Source organism: Phyllobates terribilis, unplaced genomic scaffold (assembly GCF_046119375.1).
Source record: "Phyllobates terribilis strain yellow unplaced genomic scaffold, ASM4611937v1 Scaffold_12__6_contigs__length_324123572, whole genome shotgun sequence".
NCBI lineage: Eukaryota > Metazoa > Chordata > Amphibia > Anura > Dendrobatidae > Phyllobates > Phyllobates terribilis.
The window spans coordinates 89,534,903-89,555,582 of NW_027362772.1; the positions used below are offsets into that span (position 1 = coordinate 89,534,903).

General features: G+C 58.1%; 2 protein-coding genes across 3 annotated transcripts in view; both read right to left on the reverse strand.

The window, feature by feature from the left end:
• LOC141172172 (protein DDI1 homolog 2) overlaps positions 1–13,359 on the reverse strand; it is a 29,968-nt gene extending 16,609 nt beyond the window's left edge. The window contains exons 1-9 of one of the 2 annotated variants that reach the window (XM_073656089.1): positions 13,129–13,357; positions 8,977–9,121; positions 8,466–8,690; positions 8,266–8,392; positions 7,871–7,998; positions 7,666–7,794; positions 7,258–7,361; positions 6,638–6,827; positions 6,100–6,158 (exon numbers count right to left, since the gene is read on the reverse strand). In XM_073656089.1, the coding sequence (XP_073512190.1) occupies positions 6,142–6,158; positions 6,638–6,827; positions 7,258–7,361; positions 7,666–7,794; positions 7,871–7,998; positions 8,266–8,392; positions 8,466–8,690; positions 8,977–9,121; positions 13,129–13,266 (1,203 nt within the window). In that variant the 5' untranslated portion in view covers positions 13,267–13,357 and the 3' untranslated portion in view covers positions 6,100–6,141. Of the gene's footprint in view, positions 1–6,099; positions 6,159–6,637; positions 6,828–7,257; positions 7,362–7,665; positions 7,795–7,870; positions 7,999–8,265; positions 8,393–8,465; positions 8,691–8,976; positions 9,122–13,128 lie in introns of both variants that reach the window. The other variant, XM_073656088.1, reaches the window with a different exon arrangement.
• Positions 13,360–13,626: 267 nt separating this feature from the next.
• Positions 13,627–20,374, reverse strand: DDOST (dolichyl-diphosphooligosaccharide--protein glycosyltransferase non-catalytic subunit). Its single transcript, XM_073656090.1, has 11 exons — positions 20,166–20,374; positions 17,349–17,459; positions 17,152–17,238; positions 16,866–16,969; positions 16,683–16,777; positions 16,512–16,605; positions 16,261–16,409; positions 16,007–16,154; positions 15,738–15,858; positions 15,538–15,644; positions 13,627–14,064 (listed from the first exon to the last, which is right to left on the reverse strand). The coding sequence occupies exons 1-11, from the start codon at positions 20,314–20,316 to the stop codon at positions 13,915–13,917; spliced, it is 1,317 nt and encodes a 438-aa protein (XP_073512191.1). The 5' UTR covers positions 20,317–20,374; the 3' UTR covers positions 13,627–13,914.
• Positions 20,375–20,680: the final 306 nt, after the last annotated feature.

The following is a 20,680-nucleotide window of genomic DNA, read 5'->3' on the forward strand; positions in this document are numbered from 1 at the left end:
GAATGCCTCCTATCCATCACTAGAGATCAGTGGTGACATCACTGAGAATGCCTCCTATCCATCACCAGAGGTGACATCACTGAGAATGCCTCCTATCCATCACCAGAGATCAGAGGTGACATCACTGAGAATGCCTCCTATCCATCACTAGAGATCAGCGGTGACATCACTGAGAATGCCTCCTATCCATCACCAGAGGTGACATCACTGAGAATGCCTCCTATCCATCACCAGAGATCAGAGGTGACATCACTGAGAATGCCTCCTATCCATCACCAGAGATCAGCGGTGACATCACTGAGAATGCCACCTATCCATCACCAGAGATCAGCGGTGACATCACTGAGAATGCCGCCTATCCATCACTAGAGATCAGCGGTGACATCACTGAGAATGCTGCCTATCCATCACTAGAGATCAGCGGTGACATCACTGAGAATGCCGCCTATCCATCACTAGAGATCAGCGGTGACATCACTGAGAATGCCTCCTATCCATCACTAGAGATCAGCGGTGACATCACTGAGAATGCCTCCTATCCATCACTAGAGATCAGAGGTGACATCACTGAGAATGCCGCCTATCCATCACCAGAGATCAGCGGTGACATCACTGAGAATGCCTCCTATCCATCACTAGAGATCAGAGGTGACATCACTGAGAATGCCGCCTATCCATCACCAGAGATCAGCGGTGACATCACTGAGAATGCCTCCTATCCATCACCAGAGATCAGCGGTGACATCACTGAGAATGCCGCCTATCCATCACCAGAGATCAGCGGTGACATCACTGAGAATACCTCCTATCCATCACTAGAGATCAGAGGTGACATCACTGAGAATGCCGCCTATCCATCACTAGAGATCAGCGGTGACATCACTGAGAATGCCGCCTATCCATCACCAGAGATCAGCGGTGACATCACTGAGAATGCCTCCTATCCATCACCAGAGATCAGCGGTGACATCACTGAGAATGCCTCCTATCCATCACTAGAGATCAGCGGTGACATCACTGAGAATGCCACCTATCCATCACCAGAGATCAGCGGTGACATCACTGAGAATGCCTCCTATCCATCACTAGAGATCAGCGGTGACATCACTGAGAATGCCTCCTATCCATCACCAGAGATCAGCGGTGACATCACTGAGAATGCCTCCTATCCATCACCAGAGATCAGCGGTGACATCACTGAGAATGCCGCCTATCCATCACCAGAGATCAGCGGTGACATCACTGAGAATACCTCCTATCCATCACTAGAGATCAGCGGTGACATCACTGAGAATGCCTCCTATCCATCACTAGAGATCAGCGGTGACATCACTGAGAATGCTGCCTATCCATCACCAGAGATCAGAGGTGACATCACTGAGAATGCCGCCTATCCATCACTAGAGATCAGCGGTGACATCACTGAGAATGCCGCCTATCCATCACTAGAGATCAGCGGTGACATCACTGAGAATGCCTCCTATCCATCACTAGAGATCAGCGGTGACATCACTGAGAATGCCTCCTATCCATCACTAGAGATCAGCGGTGACATCACTGAGAATGCCGTCTATCCATCACTAGAGATCAGAGGTGACATCACTGAGAATGCCTCCTATCCATCACTAGAGATCAGCGGTGACATCACTGAGAATGCCTCCTATCCATCACCAGAGATCAGAGGTGACATCACTGAGAATGCCTCCTATCCATCACCAGAGATCAGAGGTGACATCACTGAGAATGCCGCCTATCCATCACCAGAGATCAGAGGTGACATCACTGAGAATGCCTCCTATCCATCACTAGAGATCAGTGGTGACATCACTGAGAATGCCTCCTATCCATCACCAGAGGTGACATCACTGAGAATGCCTCCTATCCATCACCAGAGATCAGAGGTGACATCACTGAGAATGCCTCCTATCCATCACTAGAGATCAGCGGTGACATCACTGAGAATGCCGCCTATCCATCACTAGAGATCAGCAGTGACATCACTGAGAATGCCTCCTATCCATCACTAGAGATCAGCGGTGACATCACTGAGAATGCCTCCTATCCATCACCAGAGATCAGAGGTGACATCACTGAGAATGCCTCCTATCCATCACCAGAGATCAGAGGTGACATCACTGAGAATGCCTCCTATCCATCACTAGAGATCAGCGGTGACATCACTGAGAATGCCTCCTATCCATCACCAGAGATCAGAGGTGACATCACTGAGAATGCCTCCTATCCATCACCAGAGATCAGAGGTGACATCACTGAGAATGCCTCCTATCCATCACTAGAGATCAGCGGTGACATCACTGAGAATGCCTCCTATCCATCACCAGAGATCAGAGGTGACATCACTGAGAATGCCTCCTATCCATCACCAGAGATCAGAGGTGACATCACTGAGAATGCCGCCTATCCATCACCAGAGATCAGCGGTGACATCACTGAGAATGCCTCCTATCCATCACTAGAGATCAGCGGTGACATCACTGAGAATGCCGCCTATCCATCACTAGAGATCAGCAGTGACATCACTGAGAATGCCTCCTATCCATCACTAGAGATCAGCGGTGACATCACTGAGAATGCCTCCTATCCATCACCAGAGATCAGCGGTGACATCACTGAGAATGCCGCCTATCCATCACCAGAGATCAGCGGTGACATCACTGAGAATGCCTCCTATCCATCACCAGAGATCAGCGGTGACATCACTGAGAATGCCGCCTATCCATCACCAGAGATCAGCGGTGACATCACTGAGAATGCCTCCTATCCATCACTAGAGATCAGCGGTGACATCACTGAGAATGCCGCCTATCCATCACCAGAGATCAGCGGTGACATCACTGAGAATGCCTCCTATCCATCACCAGAGATCAGCAGTGACATCACTGAGAATGCCTCCTATCCATCACCAGAGATCAGCAGTGACATCACTGAGAATGCCTCCTATCCATCACCAGAGATCAGCGGTGACATCACTGAGAATGCCGCCTATCCATCACCAGAGATCAGCGGTGACATCACTGAGAATGCCTCCTATCCATCACCAGAGATCAGCAGTGATATCACTGAGAATGCCTCCTATCCATCACCAGAGATCAGAGGTGACATCACTGAGAATGCCGCCTATCCATCACTAGAGATCAGCGGTGACATCACTGAGAATACCTCCTATCCATCACTAGAGATCAGCGGTGACATCACTGAGAATGCCTCCTATCCATCACTAGAGATCAGAGGTGACATCACTGAGAATACCTCCTATCCATCACTAGAGATCAGAGGTGACATCACTGAGAATGCCTCCTATCCATCACTAGAGATCAGAGGTGACATCACTGAGAATACCTCCTATCCATCACTAGAGATCAGCGGTGACATCACTGAGAATGCCACCTATCCATCACTAGAGATCAGCGGTGACATCACTGAGAATGCCACCTATCCATCACTAGAGATCAGAGGTGACATCACTGAGAATGCCTCCTATCCATCACCAGAGATCAGAGGTGACATCACTGAGAATGCCTCCTATCCATCACTAGAGATCAGCGGTGACATCACTGAGAATGCCGCCTATCCATCACCAGAGATCAGCGGTGACATCACTGAGAATGCCTCCTATCCATCACTAGAGATCAGCGGTGACATCACTGAGAATGCCTCCTATCCATCACCAGAGATCAGCGGTGACATCACTGAGAATGCCACCTATCCATCACTAGAGATCAGAGGTGACATCACTGAGAATGCCTCCTATCCATCACTAGAGATCAGCGGTGACATCACTGAGAATGCCGCCTATCCATCACCAGAGATCAGCGGTGACATCACTGAGAATGCCTCCTATCCATCACCAGAGATCAGCGGTGACATCACTGAGAATGCCTCCTATCCATCACTAGAGATCAGCGGTGATATCACTGAGAATGCCTCCTATCCATCACCAGAGATCAGCGGTGACATCACTGAGAATGCCTCCTATCCATCACCAGAGATCAGAGGTGACATCACTGAGAATGCCTCCTATCCATCACCAGAGATCAGCGGTGACATCACTGAGAATGCCGCCTATCCATCACCAGAGATCAGAGGTGACATCACTGAGAATGCCGCCTATCCATCACCAGAGATCAGAGGTGACATCACTGAGAATGCCGCCTATCCATCACCAGAGATCAGCGGTGACATCACTGAGAATGCCTCCTATCCATCACCAGAGATCAGAGGTGACATCACTGAGAATGCCTCCTATCCATCACTAGAGATCAGCGGTGACATCACTGAGAATGCCGCCTATCCATCACCAGAGATCAGCGGTGACATCACTGAGAATGCCTCCTATCCATCACTAGAGATCAGCGGTGACATCACTGAGAATGCCTCCTATCCATCACCAGAGATCAGCGGTGACATCACTGAGAATGCCACCTATCCATCACTAGAGATCAGAGGTGACATCACTGAGAATGCCTCCTATCCATCACTAGAGATCAGCGGTGACATCACTGAGAATGCCGCCTATCCATCACCAGAGATCAGCGGTGACATCACTGAGAATGCCTCCTATCCATCACCAGAGATCAGCGGTGACATCACTGAGAATGCCTCCTATCCATCACTAGAGATCAGCGGTGATATCACTGAGAATGCCTCCTATCCATCACCAGAGATCAGCGGTGACATCACTGAGAATGCCTCCTATCCATCACCAGAGATCAGAGGTGACATCACTGAGAATGCCTCCTATCCATCACCAGAGATCAGCGGTGACATCACTGAGAATGCCGCCTATCCATCACCAGAGATCAGAGGTGACATCACTGAGAATGCCGCCTATCCATCACCAGAGATCAGAGGTGACATCACTGAGAATGCCGCCTATCCATCACCAGAGATCAGCGGTGACATCACTGAGAATGCCTCCTATCCATCACCAGAGATCAGAGGTGACATCACTGAGAATGCCTCCTATCCATCACTAGAGATCAGCGGTGACATCACTGAGAATGCCTCCTATCCATCACCAGAGATCAGAGGTGACATCACTGAGAATGCCTCCTATCCATCACCAGAGATCAGCGGTGACATCACTGAGAATGCCTCCTATCCATCACCAGAGATCAGAGGTGACATCACTGAGAATGCCTCCTATCCATCACCAGAGATCAGAGGTGACATCACTGAGAATGCCACCTATCCATCACCAGAGGTGACATCACTGAGAATGCCTCCTATCCATCACTAGAGATCAGAGGTGACATCACTGAGAATGCCTCCTATCCATCACCAGAGATCAGCGGTGACATCACTGAGAATGCCTCCTATCCATCACTAGAGATCAGCGGTGACATCACTGAGAATGCCCCCTATCCATCACTAGAGATCAGCGGTGACATCACTGAGAATGCCTCCTATCCATCACCAGAGATCAGCGGTGACATCACTGAGAATGCCTCCTATCCATCACTAGAGATCAGCGGTGACATCACTGAGAATGCCCCCTATCCATCACTAGAGATCAGCGGTGACATCACTGAGAATGCCCCCTATCCATCACCAGAGATCAGAGGTGACATCACTGAGAATGCCTCCTATCCATCACTAGAGATCAGCGGTGACATCACTGAGAATGCCGCCTATCCATCACCAGAGATCAGCGGTGACATCACTGAGAATGCCGCCTATCCATCACCAGAGATCAGCGGTGACATCACTGAGAATGCCTCCTATCCATCACCAGAGATCAGCGGTGACATCACTGAGAATGCCTCCTATCCATCACTAGAGATCAGCGGTGACATCACTGAGAATGCCTCCTATCCATCACCAGAGATCAGAGGTGACATCACTGAGAATGCCTCCTATCCATCACCAGAGATCAGAGGTGACATCACTGAGAATGCCGCCTATCCATCACCAGAGATCAGCGGTGACATCACTGAGAATGCCGCCTATCCATCACCAGAGATCAGAGGTGACATCACTGAGAATCAGATTATCAGGGGGGGATCCTGAGTGTATGGGGTCAGGTCTCCTCCTTGTATGGTAAGACGTGTAACCCCGTCACTGCTGCGGTGGGATTACCTGCGGTGCGGCCCCTCCGGCGGCAGATTACACACACATGCATCACGGGTTCTGCTGGTCTGTGAGGATTAGGAGACAAAACAGCAAACGATATTAGGAGAACACAACGAGCCGCGTGCAGTTAGTCACAAACCCCAGGAAGCCCACCAAACTGGAGCCACCCTGCTGCGGGGGGAGTACAGGAAGCCAGAAGGCTCATTTATAGAGAGTCAATCACTCATGAAGTCAGTAGACATTGCTGGATCTTGGGATACAACCTGCAGTGTAAAGAATGGAGGTTTCATTCTGATTGACTGTCACACCTATAACCTGTGTTGAATTTTACATCTAGGCCACCATTCTTTACACTGCAGGCTTTACAGTCAATATTTCATTATTTATTTCTATACCCCCAATGACCAAGTGAAATAGGAGTCATGTGTCTACGGAGAGCGGCCGGGATGTGGTCAGTGCCACGGAGGACGCAGGCAGGACACGCGACCGCTCCGCGCGGCATGCCATGCAGGACACATGCAGAGAACCCGGCCAGGCGGCGTACCTGCTTCCTCGGCAGACTTCTGCAATACTTCCGCTAGCTCCCGGTCTGCAATGTCCTCGGGGCGAATGTCCTCCGTCCCTGGGCCATATGCCAGTCGGGCACACTCCGGGAGCTCACCCTCAGGCAGGAAGCTGGTGCGCGTGCCCGTGGTGCCAATGATTAAGACGTTCTTCTCCAGGTCTATGGAGCACTGTGGGGAGACCGGGTGATCAGGAAACTTCCAGCCGGGACACAAAACCTCAGCACCGTCCACACTACTAGTGCCTTATTGCCGGAAACAGTCAGCAAGCGCGTGGACGGAGAGCTCCCTAACAGCTAAGCAGGGCTCCTCCAATATAGGGGGCAGTAATGAGAAAAGTGCCCAGAACTACTCTGTGGAGTATAAAAGGTGTTGTCTGCTACTTGGATGCTGATAACCTGTCAGTAGGAGATTGTTGGGGGTCCGACAGCCGGCACCCAAGTCTCATCTTAGGGTGGCAGAATGCAACAGGTTTATGGAGAGGATCTGCACGTGTAGTGGCCGCTGCCGGGTGCTGCAGAGCGGCTACTACAGAGGATGATGAATCTTTTGGATTGTCTCCTTGCGGTGTTGGGATTCACCCTCCTCGGGATGTAAATACCTGATGTCGCTTTAACATGTCCAGGCCAAGCAGCATGTCCATGGGCTGCTCCTCCAGGATCGAGAAGGAGCAGGGCAGGAAATCCCCCTCGATCTGCACCTGAGCTGCAACACACAAGACACTGATCACAGCACAGATCACCGCGCCCCCCGAATACGGGGCCGTCCGAGCCCCCCCGAAGACGAGGCCCAGAGATGACACACAACTATGGCAATATACTCGTCAGTCAGGGTAGTGGGGCGAGCGGCCGCCAGGGACCGGCATCTTGGACTGGTCAGTAAATTGTCTGTGGTGGAATGTCAGGGCGCAGTTCACACTGCCGGCGCTGGCGCAGCATCTATCAGCTGTCAGGGTCCATTTATAATTGGTGGGGAATGAGTGGAGACGGCCGGTGATAGAAGGACTCACCGAGGTGCACTCTGCCGATGATCTTCTGCGTGCCGACCCCCTTGGCGATGCCGGCCCACCTCCTGTCCACCAGCCTCATGATATGGCAGCGCTCGGCACACGCCTGGCTCATTATGGTCATCTGAGCTCCTGTGAGGAGAGCACAGAAGATTGAGCCCCCGCAGTGTGAGCCCTACAAGCCCCCCCGAGAGCCGAACGGCCGCACCTGAGTCCACGAAGGCCTTCACCGGGTAGCCGTTCACTTTGCAGTTGATGTAGAGCATCACCACCTGGCCGAAGCTCTCCGGGGCCTCCTCCATGGCGATGGTCATGTTCTCCTCGATGTTCTGCTGCCTGAGGGAAGAGGAGCCACAATCACTCACAGTCTGCGTACAATGGCCACACAGCAGATTTGGGTGTGACTAGAGAACACTGCAGGACATAGGATAAGCCGGAGAGTGCACAACCATTACTCCTAGTCTGCAGCCGTCAGTGCATGCTGGGAGTAGTAGTAGTGTCCGGGCAGCTTGTGGTCAGTGATCACCGCGGTCATATGCTGCGAGTTCTGTGCCTGACAACAGCGAGACAATACCAGAGCGCACGGACCCCCAGGGGCCGCACCTGATGTCTTCCTCTATCTTAGCCTGAGCGTCAAGGTCAAAAGGGTCCGCGGAGAAGAGTCGGATCCGCTCCTGCTCCCGCCGCGCCCGCTCCTGCTGCTGCTCCACCAGGACCTTGGTGAACTTCTCTGTAAGGATAAAAAAAAGTCAGGCATGAGGGGTCCGCTGCCGGCTCCGCCAGGAGGGGGCAGCACTACGTACCCAGGTCCTGGCTCAGCAGCGCCTCCGCCAGGGGAGGGTTGCGCTCCTTCAGAAGTGAGAGCTCGTGGGGATTGGCCAGCAGCATCTCCCGCAGCAGAGCCGGGTTATCCAGCCCCTGAGGGAAGGACGTGGAGTCTGGAGCCGGCGGCCGGTGCTGGGGGGACGCAGCCGGTGGCCTGGAGGTCCCAGGAACGGCAATGCTACTGAAATCTATCCGGGGCAAACCTGTGGAGAGGAACAAGAGTCAGCGGGGCGACCTCCAGAGGGCGACATCCCCCATACACAGCAGCACGAAGAGCTGATAACAGAGAGTAATCGACTGACGGAAGAGTGGCCCTTGTAAGGCCAGTGGCTGCCAATCAGCGGCCATGACACTCTGGGCATGGAGGAATCTGTGCTCCAGTCACCTTCAGAGCTGCGGTCACAGATCTGCAATGCTGGGCAGTGATTATCTGCAGCTCTGGGTGTGACTGGAGGACTATATGCTGCACTCATGGTGGCCGTGTCTCACCGGGGAAGGCTGCAGCAGGACGGGGGGCAGTGGACCGTGACTCGGCAGCGTCTTTCTGGCGCAGGACCACCACGTCGCCATCCTTTAAGCCGTAGGAGGAGAGAGATCGCTGGTTGTCGGTCAGCGGCTGCTCTGCGTAGATGATCTGCAAGAAGCGGAGCACAACGGGGTCACCAAGGCTGAACCCTCCCCTCCCCCGCAGCGAGGGGACAACCGGGGGGCGGCCAGAGCGACAACAAACATGGCCGCCACCAAGCAAAGCAGAAGAGCTCCGATGGGTGAGAACTGACTGCGCCCTGAGCTCCCAGCATGCACTGCTGTCTGGTGACGGCGTGGAGGCCCCAGGTGCTGCGACGCCTCTTACTGCTCTACCAGTCAGGCAGGAAATGCAGGCTGCAGTCAACTGTCCCTGCACGCCCCAGGGTGATCACACCCAGGTCTCACCCTGCAGGGGGCGGAGCCTCTGGGGACTTTACAGCACGTCCCCCAAGTCATTAAATCTACAGGGCGATCACTGCTCTAGACAAAGCTCCGCCCACTGCTCTAGACAAAGCTCCGCCCACTGCACCAATCACGAGCACCTAAACAAATGTGATGTGATCGTCCTGACACGTGACCCCAGGAGCGCTGCTCTGGAGGAAGACACCAGGCCCCAGGGATCACCACACCCTCCGGCCCGCGTCGTACACAGGCGGTCCCGCACCCTCCGGCCCGCGCCGCCGTACACAGGGGAACCCCGCACCCTCCGGCCCACGCCTTACACAGGGATCCCCGCACCCTCCGGTCCGTACACAGGGATCCCCGCACCCTCCGGTCCGTACACAGGGGTCCCCCCACCCTCCGGCCCGTGCCGTACACAGGGGGCCCCGCACCCTCCGGTCCGTACACAGGGGTCCCCCCACCCTCCGGCCCGCGCCGTACACAGGGGTCCCCGCACCCTCCGGCCCGCACCGTACACAGGGGTCCCCGCACCCTCCGGTCCGTACACAGGGGTCCCCGCACCCTCCGGCCCGCGCCGTACACAGGGGTCGCCGCACAGTACACAGGGGTCCCCGCACCCTTCGGCCCGCACAGTACACAGGGGTCCCCGCACCCTCCAGCCCGTACACAGGGGGCCCCCGCACCCTCCGGCCCGCGCCGTACACAGGGGGCCCCGCACCCTCCGGTCCGTACACAGGGATCCCCGCACCCTCCAGTCCGTACACAGGGGTCCCCGCACCCTCCGGCCCGCGCCGTACACAGGGGTCGCCGCACCCTCCGGCCCGCACCGTACACAGGGGGCCCCCGCACCCTCCGGCCCGCGCCGTACACAGGGGGCCCCGCACCCTCCGGTCCGTACACAGGGGGACCCCGCACCCTCCGGCCCACGCCGCCGTACACAGGGGGACCCCGCACCCTCCGGTCTGTACACAGGGGGCCCCCGCAACCTCCGGCCCGCGCCGCACACGGGGCCCCCCACCCTCCGGTCCATGCCATACACAGGGGGCCCCGCACCCTCCGGCCCGCGCCGTACACAGGGAGCCCCGCGCCGTACACAGGGGGCCCCCGCCCCGTACACAGGGGGCTCCCGCACCCTCCGGCCCGCGCCGCTGTACACAGGGGGACCCCGCACCCTCCGGCCCACGCCGTACACAGGGGGACCCCGCACCCTCCGGCCCACGCCTTACACAGGGATCCCCGCACCCTCCGGTCCGTACACAGGGATCCCCGCACCCTCCGGTCCGTACACAGGGGTCCCCCTACCCTCCGGCCCGCGCAGTATACAGGGGGCCCCGCACCCTCCGGTCTGTACACAGGGGGACCCCGCACCCTCCGGCCCACGCCTTACACAGGGATCCCCGCACCCTCCGGTCCGTACACAGGGATCCCCGCACCCTCCGGTCCGTACACAGGGGTCCCCCCACCCTCCGGCCCGTGCCGTACACAGGGGGCCCCGCACCCTCCGGTCCGTACACAGGGGTCCCCCCACCCTCCGGCCCGCGCCGTACACAGGGGTCCCCGCACCCTCCGGCCCGCACCGTACACAGGGGTCCCCGCACCCTCCGGCCCGCACCGTACACAGGGGTCCCCGCACCCTCCGGCCCGGTCCGTACACAGCGGTCCCCGCACCCTCCGGCCCGCGCCGTACACAGCGGTCCCCGCACCCTCCAGCCCGCGCCGTACACAGGGGGACCCCGCACCCTCCGGCCCATGCCGCCGTACACAGGGGGACCCCGCACCCTCCGGTCTGTACACAGGGGGCCCCCGCACCCTCCGGCCCGCGCCGTACACAGGGGGCCACCGCAACCTCCGGCCCGCGACGCACACGGGGCCCCCCACCCTCCGGTCCATGCCATACACAGGGGGCCCCGCACCCTCCGGCCCGCGCCGTACACAGGGAGCCCCGCGCCGTACACAGGGGGCCCCCGCCGCCTCCGGCCCGCGCCCCGTACACAGGGGGCTCCCGCACCCTCCGGCCCGCGCCGCTGTACACAGGAGGACCCCGCACCCTCCGGCCCACGCCGTACACAGGGGGACCCCGCACCCTCCGGCCCGCGCAGTATACAGGGGGCCCCGCACCCTCCGGTCTGTACACAGGGGGCCCCGCACCCTCCGGTCTGTACACAGGGGGACCCCGCACCCTCCGGTCTGTACACAGGGGGACCCCGCACCCTCCGGCCCACGCCTTACACAGGGATCCCCGCACCCTCCGGTCCGTACACAGGGATCCCCGCACCCTCCGGTCCGTACACAGGGATCCCCGCACCCTCCGGCCCGCGCCGTACACAGGGGGCCCCGCACCCTCCGGTCCGCGCCGTACACAGGGGTCCCCGCACCCTCCGGCCCGCACAGTACACAGGGGTCCCCGCACCCTCCGGCCCGGTCCGTACACAGGGGGCCCCGCACCCTCCGGCCCGGTCCGTACACAGGGATCCCCGCACCCTCCGGTCCGTACACAGGGGTCCCCGCACAGTACACAGGGGTCCCCGCACCCTCCGGCCCGCACAGTACACAGGGGGACCCGCACCTTCCGGTCCATACACAGGGGGCCTCGCACCCTCCGGTCCGTGCACAGGGGGTCCCCGCACCCTCCGGTCCGTGCACAGGGGGGCCCCGCACCCTCCGGTCCGTGCACAGGGGGGCCCCGCACCCTCCGGTCCGTGCACAGGGGGGCCCCGCACCCTCCGGTCCGTACACAGGGCGCCCCGCACCCTCCGGTCCGTACACAGGGCGCCCCGCACCCTCCGGTCCGTACACAGGGCGCCCCGCACCCTCCGGTCCGTACACAGGGCGCCCCGCACCCTCCGGTCCGTACACAGGGCGCCCCGCACCCTCCGGTCCGTACACAGGGGGCCCCGCACCCTCCGGTCCGTACACAGGGCGCCCCGCACCCTCCGGTCCGTACACAGGGCGCCCCGCACCCTCCGGTCCGTACACAGGGGGCCCCGCACCCTCCGGTCCGTACACAGGGCGCCCCGCACCCTCCGGTCCGTACACAGGGCGCCCCGCACCCTCCGGTCCGTACACAGGGGGCCCCGCACCCTCCGGTCCGTGCACAGGGGGTCCCCGCACCCTCCGGTCCGTACACAGGGCTCCCCGCACCCTCCGGTCCGTACACAGGGGGCCCCGCACCCTCCGGTCCGTGCACAGGGGGTCCCCGCACCCTCCGGTCCGTACACAGGGGGTCCCCGCACCCTCCGGTCCGTACACAGGGGGTCCCCGCACCCTCCGGTCCGTACACAGGGCGCCCCGCACCCTCCGGTCCGTACACAGGGCTCCCCGCACCCTCCGGTCCGTACACAGGGGGTCCCCGCACCCTCCGGTCCGTACACAGGGCTCCCCGCACCCTCCGGTCCGTACACAGGGGGTCCCCGCACCCTCCGGTCCGTACACAGGGGGTCCCCGCACCCTCCGGTCCGTACACAGGGGGTCCCCGCACCCTCCGGTCCGTACACAGGGGGTCCCCGCACCCTCCGGTCCGTACACAGGGCGCCCCGCACCCTCCGGTCCGTACACAGGGCGCCCCGCACCCTCCGGTCCGTACACAGGGGGCCCCGCACCCTCCGGTCCGTACACAGGGGGCCCCGCACCCTCCGGTCCGTACACAGGGCTCCCCGCACCCTCCGGTCCGTACACCGGGTTCCTCCGCTCGGTGCCGGCTCTTCCTCTCACCAGGCACTCCGCGGCCGGGATGCCGCTCTCCAGCTCACACAGGGCGCGGAAGTTCTCCAGCTCGAAGTCCTGGTCCACGTCCAGGGAGAAGGTGATCTCCGACAGGTCGCGGCGGACGCAGTACACGGTGATCAACATGGCGGCTTCGCTGCGATCGCCCACACCGAGCACCAACACCGGGGGGCGGGGCCTCGGCGCCACTCACGGCGCAGGCGTAGTGCCCGGCGAGGAGAATCACCTGATCATCACGTGACTCACACAACTTCCGCCCGCCGCACGGCGCTCGCACCTCCCAGGATCCTCTGCGGCTGCGGCCATTTCTTGACTCCAGGACGCTGCTCTCATGATTGGGGGCGCTGTAGTGCCACACGGCGCAGAGCATCATGGGAGTAACAACACTGAGGACAGCGCACTGGGAGAGAAGGGGCAGAGGGTGGTCACCTGAGGGGAGAGGAGGCCGTCAGCTACTGCACAGGCCGGTGTACGAGGACACGGAGCGGAGGGGCAGGACACGTTTATTGTTCCAAGAAAGCAAAACAAAACCGTTAAGTGTCCAAAACCACCCCACAGTCATCATGTGACCCTCCTGAGGGGCGGCCGCCGCCGTATGTGACCACCCGAGGGGAGACCACCGCTGCTCCCCAGCGACAAACACAGAAAGGAATCAAGTGAACAAAATCACCAGAAATAAAAATAACCAAAACATTTACAACCATAATCCCCCACCCCCTGCTGGACCCCGGATCATGACTGCAGCTGTGTCCTGGAGCATCCAGTCCGTTTATTTCAGTCTGCTTTTTCTTTCTCCTTCATGTGCAAGAAAACAACGCTGAAGATGAAGAGGCCGAACATCATGGAGAAAGCGCTGCCGTAATATGGAAAGGCGGAGGGGATAAATCGCTCATACTGGGTGTGCTGGAGCGGCCGGACAGACACCTGCGGAGCAGAGCACAGTCAGGGGAGAGATAGTATTCTACTCCAGAGCTGCACTCACTATTCTGCTGGTGCAGTCACTGTGTACATACATTACATTACTGATCCTGAGTTACCTCCTGTATTATACTCCAGAGCTGCACTCACTATTCTGCTGGTGCAGTCACTGTGTACGTACATTACATTACTGATCCTGAGTTACCTCCTGTATTATACTCCAGAGCTGCACTCACTATTCTGCTGGTGCAGTCACTGTGTACATACATTACATTACTGATCCTGAGTTACATCCTGTATTATACTCCTGAGCTGCACTCACTATTCTGCTGGTGCAGTCACTGTGTATATACATTACATTACTGATCCTGAGTTACATCCTGTATTATACTCCAGAGCTGCGCTCACTATTCTGCTGGTGCAGTCACTGTGTACATACATTACATTACTGATCCTGAGTTACATCCTGTATTATACCCCAGAGCTGCACTCACTATTCTGCTGGTGCAGTCACTGTGTACATACATTACATTACTAATCCTGAGTTACCTCCTGTATTATACTCCAGAGCTGCACTCACTATTCTGCTGGTGCAGTCACTGTGTACATACATTACATTACTGATCCTGAGTTACCTCCTGTATTATACTCCAGAGCTGCACTCACTATTCTGCTGGTGCAGTCACTGTGTACATACATTACATTACTGATCCTGAGTTACATCCTGTATTATACTCCAGAGCTGCACTCACTATTCTGCTGGTGCAGTCACTGTGTACATACATTACTGATCCTGAGTTACATCCTGTATTATACTCCAGAGCTGCACTCACTATTCTGCTGGTGCAGTCACTGTGTACATACATTACTGATCCTGAGTTACATCCTGTATTATACCCCAGAGCTGCACTCACTATTCTGCTGGTGCAGTCACTGTGTATATACATTACATTAATGATCGCGAGTTACATCCTGTATTATACTCCAGAGCTGCACTCACTATTCTGCTGGTGCAGTCACTGTGTACATACATTACATTACTGATCCTGAGTTACATCCTGTATTATACTCCAGAGCTGCACTCACTATTCTGCTGGTGCAGTCACTGTGTACATGCATTACATTACTGATCCTGAGTTACCTCCTGTATTATACTCCAGAGCTGCACTCACTATTCCTGCTGGTGCAGTCACTGTGTACATACATTACATTACTGATCCTGAGTTACCTCCTGTATTATACTCCAGAGCTGCACTCACTATTCTGCTGGTGCAGTCACTGTGTACATACATTACATTACTGATCCTGAGTTACCTCCTGTATTATACTCCAGAGCTGCACTCACTATTCTGCTGGTGCAGTCACTGTGTACATACATTACATTACTGATCCTGAGTTACCTCCTGTATTATACTCCAGAGCTGCACTCACTATTCTGCTGCAGTTACTGTGCACACTGGAGTACCATGCAGATCTCACCTGGGTGGTGGAGTACAGGTGAGTGTATCCCAGTCTGTTATAATCTACTTTGAACTGGAACACGCCGTACACGTCTGGAAGCTTGAACTGGACGCTGTACTTCCCACCTGTATAAGAGGAGAATTATAGGCGGGGCGTCAGACAGACGGCGGCGGCGTAGGAGGACAGACAGCAGCGGCGGCGGAGGACAACGCGCTCACCATTCTTCTTCAGGAAGGTCCGGACAAATGGATCAATGCGGACAAATTCCAGCTGAATGTCATCTCCATCAAAGGGAATCCACTTCCCGTCAGAAAGCTTCTCGATCACGACGCTGTACTCCTGTGGAGAGAAGAACAGATCAGGATCTGGTGCAGAAGTCACCTAGCGCCCCACGAAAATAGCAATTCCTAAGGAAATCAATTGGGCTGCGGCAGACAACAGCAGGCAATAGCGGGGTGTGAGCAGCTGGCAGAGGGATCGTCCTTACCACGAGGTCGGTGATGGTGTAAGCGCTGGGCGGTTGGGCTTCTCCGACGCGGTGGTGAGACACGGCTCCGACCCTCAGCACGCCCTCCTCCTTAAACACCCACTGTGACAGGGCGAGCGCCAGCTCCTGGTTCCCGGTCTTTGCGAATCTGAATCAGGAAAGAGCAGAATAGACTCATGAAAATAACCAGAGAGCGGAAGGCTCTGGTGTCAGCCACCCGCTATAACACGGGCGTGCATGACGGCGGGTCGCACCTGGTGGAGCCGGGAGCTGCTTTCTGCACGGCAGAATTAAAGAAAGCGTCACTGAAGAAATCCAGCGAGCCACTGAAGACCACGCGGGCGTTATTCCTGGCCTGCAGCCCCGCGATCAGGAGGGTGTTCTTCCCAACTGCATGAGGATACTGTGCAACAGAAAGCAGGAAATCAGACATGACCCTGCGCAGAGGAGCTGCGTACACCGACGCCAGGGGTGATGAAAGGACGATCACCCCTATCTGACTCACCTGGGTGATGGGTTTATCAGGGAAGAAGGAGTAGGATGTGGAGGAGCCGGTGAGGATGTCCAGCACCAGAGGGTTGTCCGGATCGGCCACCATTCTGTACAGGATACCAGGACAATCGTTACATGCAGATCCCGGCGCAGTCACATGACACCGCGGACAACGGGCACTTACCCCACGCCTCGGAACAGGATGGGGTTCAGGGCAGTTTTCCCCACAATAGTTGGGGCCTTCAGCAGGTTGTCGGGGTCAGCTACGATCAGTGTGTGCTGCAGGATGATAGACAGACACCGTGTGGTGAGGAAGGGGGCACAGAGAATCGGCAGACGCCAGGCCAGCCCCACCCCGGGCACCCACCTGGCCGGGGTCTGACACGTCATAGTTGTGGTGGTCAATGACGGCCGTTTTCTCTTCATCAAACTCAATACCACATTCACTTCCCAACTCACGGAGCGGATCTCCTGACAGCAAAAACACAAGATATGAGCGCACGGAGAGTGGCGGCCAGGGGAGGAGCGTCCCCCTCTGATGGGGGTTGTTTTCCTTCGTCAGGACGATAAGTTGCACTGGACGGACTTGTATCTCCTTAGACAGTACGAAATAAGCCGCTGTCCCCGAATGCTGGGACCGGGCGACATCTTACCTATGTCAGAGCCAGCCGCCACCAGCACGCTGCCACCGCCGTCTATGAAGGAGCTGATCGTCTCCACATTGATGTTCCCCCCAAAATCTGCAGGAAGAAGAAACAGAAGACATTACAATCGGCGCAGGACAGAGCACCGGGGAACCTGTAGGAGGCAGCAGTGAGCGGCTAATCGCCCAGGATGGCCCTTCACAAACCTTCCACCGACGGAGAGAAGATGATGAGGTTGTCGTACAGGAACTCTCCGTACTTTATCAGGGACAGGCTGGGGTCGTCCGCCGTCTTAAAGGAAAGGTCGAAACCGCGATCTGTAACCAAGAGGACAATGGTAGAAGGAGCGATAGGCGGAACGCGGAGTCTGGAGAGACAAGACCCCCACCTTCTGCATAATCCCCCCTCCCCATGTCTGATGATGTGGACACGGCTGGCTGGAGAGGCGAGACCCCCACCTCCTACATAATCCCCCCCATGTCTGATGATGTGGACATGGCTGGCTGGAGATGGAGACCCCCACTTTCTATATACCCCACCACCATTCATGTCGGATGATGTAAACATAGTTCAGGGGGTTGTGTTTATTATGCTCTCACCCCCCATGCTCTACCCTGCAGTAGCTCTTATACCCCCTGTATTATATGGGTTGTGCAGCGTTGTCATTTCTGTACTGGGAGGCAGGATGGGGCCCTGGCCCCCTGTCAAGACACCCTGGAGGGGCCCTGGCCCCCTGTCAAGACACCCTGGAGGGGCCCTGGCCCCCTGTCAAGACACCCTGGAGGGGCCCTGGCCCCCTGTCAAGACACCCTGGAGGGGCCCTGGCCCCCTGTCAAGACACCCTGGAGGGGCCCTGGCCCCCTGTCAAGACACCCTGGAGGGGCCCTGGCCCCCTGTCAAGACACCCTGGAGGGGCCCTGGCCCCCTGTCAAGACACCCTGGAGGGGCCCTGGCCCCCTGTCAAGACACCCTGGAGGGGCCCTGCCTGTGTCCTACTTTCATGGACTGGGTATGGAGCGCCGGCCTTCAGAGTCTCTCTGCAAGCAGAGCAGAAATACAAGGAGCAGCTGAAACTCTGCACTTCAGTGAGAGAAGAGCTGCTGCAGGATAAAGCACAGAGGTGAGATGATCAGTAAAGCGGAGCCATGTGTGATGGGGTCTCTCTCGTGTCCGGCAAGTCTCACAAGAGGTTCATCAAGGTCTCTACACTGAATATGGTGGAAGAAATGGAACAGAGTTTGGTGGACGCCACTTGTCTGCAGGCGCGGCCTCCGGATATACAGTCATTACTGGAGACATCACCGGCAGAGACCACAGACGCCGGGTGAGCCGAGACCCAAGCCGCCTCCCTCCTGGCAGATCATGGAGCTTTCCCTTGGGGCCGCCATCCTGACTGCTCAGACAAGGGCCTCTGGCCGAGCTCTGCACTCCCCGGCCACTGCAGAGGCGGCCAGTTACCTGGGTAACCAGCAGTACAGTACAGGAGAGCCCCGCGCTCCTCGGCCACTGCTGACACTGCAGAAGCGACTGGTTACCTGGGTAACCAGCAGTACAGTACAGGAGAGCTCTGCACTCCCCAGCCACTGCTGACACTGCAGAGGCAGCTGGTTAACTGGGTAACGAGCAGTACAGGAGAGCCCTGCGCTCTTCGGCCCCTGCTGACACTGCAGAGGCGGCTGGTTACCTGGGTAACGAGCAGTACAGGAGAGCCCAGCGCTCCTCGCCCAGTGCTGACACTGCAGAGGCGGCTGGTTACCTGGGTAACGAGCAGTACAGGAGAGCCCAGCGCTCCTCGCCCAGTGCTGACACTGCAGAGGCGGCTGGTTACCTGGGTAACGAGCAGTACAGGAGAGCCCAGCGCTCCTCGCCCAGTGCTGACACTGCAGAGGCGGCTGGTTACCTGGGTAACGAGCAGTACAGGAGAGCCCAGCGCTCCTCGGCCACTGCTGACAGTGCAGAGGCAGCCAGTTACCTGGGTAACGAGCAGTACAGGAGAGCCCTGCGCTCTTCGGCCCCTGCTGACACTGCAGAGGCGGCTGGTTACCTGGGTAACGAGCAGTACAGGAGAGCCCAGCGCTCCTCGCCCAGTGCTGACACTGCAGAGGCGGCCGGTTACCTGGGTAACGAGCAGTACAGGAGAGCCCAGCGCTCCTCGGCCACTGCTGACAGTGCAGAGGCGGCCAGTTACCTGGGGAACGAGCAGTACAGAAGAGCCCAGTGCTCCTCGGCCACTGCTGACACTGCAGAGGCGGCTGGTTACCTGGGTAACGAGCAGTACAGAAGATCCCAGCGCTCCTCGGCCACTGCTGACACTGCAGAGGCGGCTGGTTACCTGGGTAACGAGCAGTACAGAAGATCCCAGCGCTCCTCGGCCACTGCTGACACTGCAGAAGCGGCCGGTTACCTGGGTAACGAGCAGTACAGAAGAGCCCAGCGCTCCTCGGCCACGGCTGACACTGCAGAGGCGGCCGGTTACCTGGGTAACGAGCAGCACAGGGGAGCCCAGCGCTCCTCGGCCACGGCTGACACTGCAGAGGCGGCCGGTTACCTGGGTAATGAGCAGCACAGAAGAGCCCAACGCTCCTTGGCCACTGCTGGCACTGCAGAGGCGGCTGGTTACCTGGGTAACGAGCAGCACAGAAGAGCCCAGCGCTCCTCGGCCACTACTGACACTGCAGAGGCGGCTGGTTACCTGGGTAACGAGCAGCACAGAAGAGCCCAGCGCTCCTCGGCCACTGCTGGCACTGCAGAGCCGGCTGGTTACCTGGGTAACGAGCAGCACAGGGGAGCCCAGCGCTCCTCGGCCACTGCTGGCACTGCAGAGGCGGCTGGTTACCTGGGTAACGAGCAGCACAGAAGAGCCCTGGCGTCTGAGGACAGGGGGCAGTAATGTCAGACCTCCGGCCTCTGCGCGGTCACCGTCCATCCCTCCAATCGCACAGCTGAGGGGCCGTCACAGTCGCCCACTGACACGACCCCTCAGCTGTGCGAGCTGCACACAATACAATGGCGCCGGCTCTCACCGTTCAGACTGCGGAAGAACAACGAGTGCGTCTCCCGCAGGTTGATGTTCTCCAGCAGGACCAGGGTGCGGGGTCCGGCAGAAGCCCCGGGGCTCAGCAGCAGCACAGCGGCCAGGAGCAGCAGCGAGGAGCACAGGGGAGCAGCCATCATTCCCGGTCCTGAGAGGCCTCTCCACGTCACCGGAAGTGCCCGCAGCCGCCCAATCACACCGCGCCACCTCCTGTCAGTTCGCCATCACGTGACTGACGCCCTTCTCTCGCCGCCGTCATCTTTGTTGCGGGCAGAGGACGTCAGTTTCTGGGTTTTAGTCTCGGGTAATTATGCGCATGTGCAAGGGAACAGGTTTGCTGTAAACCAATCAGTGCGCGGAACGTGAGTCACGTGATGTATTTAGAAAAGAGCGGGAACTCTGGGGTGACAGAAGCAGGGGTGAGGCTGCGCCAGGTCCTAGGGGAACCACAAGTCTCAGCCAGCCATTATCCCGAGCGGGTGAATGTAGGCGTAATAAGGAGAA

What these genes read in the sequence shown, in the direction of transcription:
- DDOST (XM_073656090.1), bottom strand. Translation starts at nt 20,316, where the DNA reads ATGATGGCTGCTCCCCTGTGCTCCTCGCTGCTGCTCCTGGCCGCTGTG. An exon ending in CTTCTCTCCGTCGGTGGAAG is followed by an intron (nt 17,239 to 17,348) that starts GTTTGTGAAGGG and finishes TTCTTCCTGCAG; the next exon opens with ATTTTGGGGGGAACATCAAT. An exon ending in ACCTGTACTCCACCACCCAG is followed by an intron (nt 14,065 to 15,537) that starts GTGAGATCTGCA and finishes TCTGCTCCGCAG; the next exon opens with GTGTCTGTCCGGCCGCTCCA.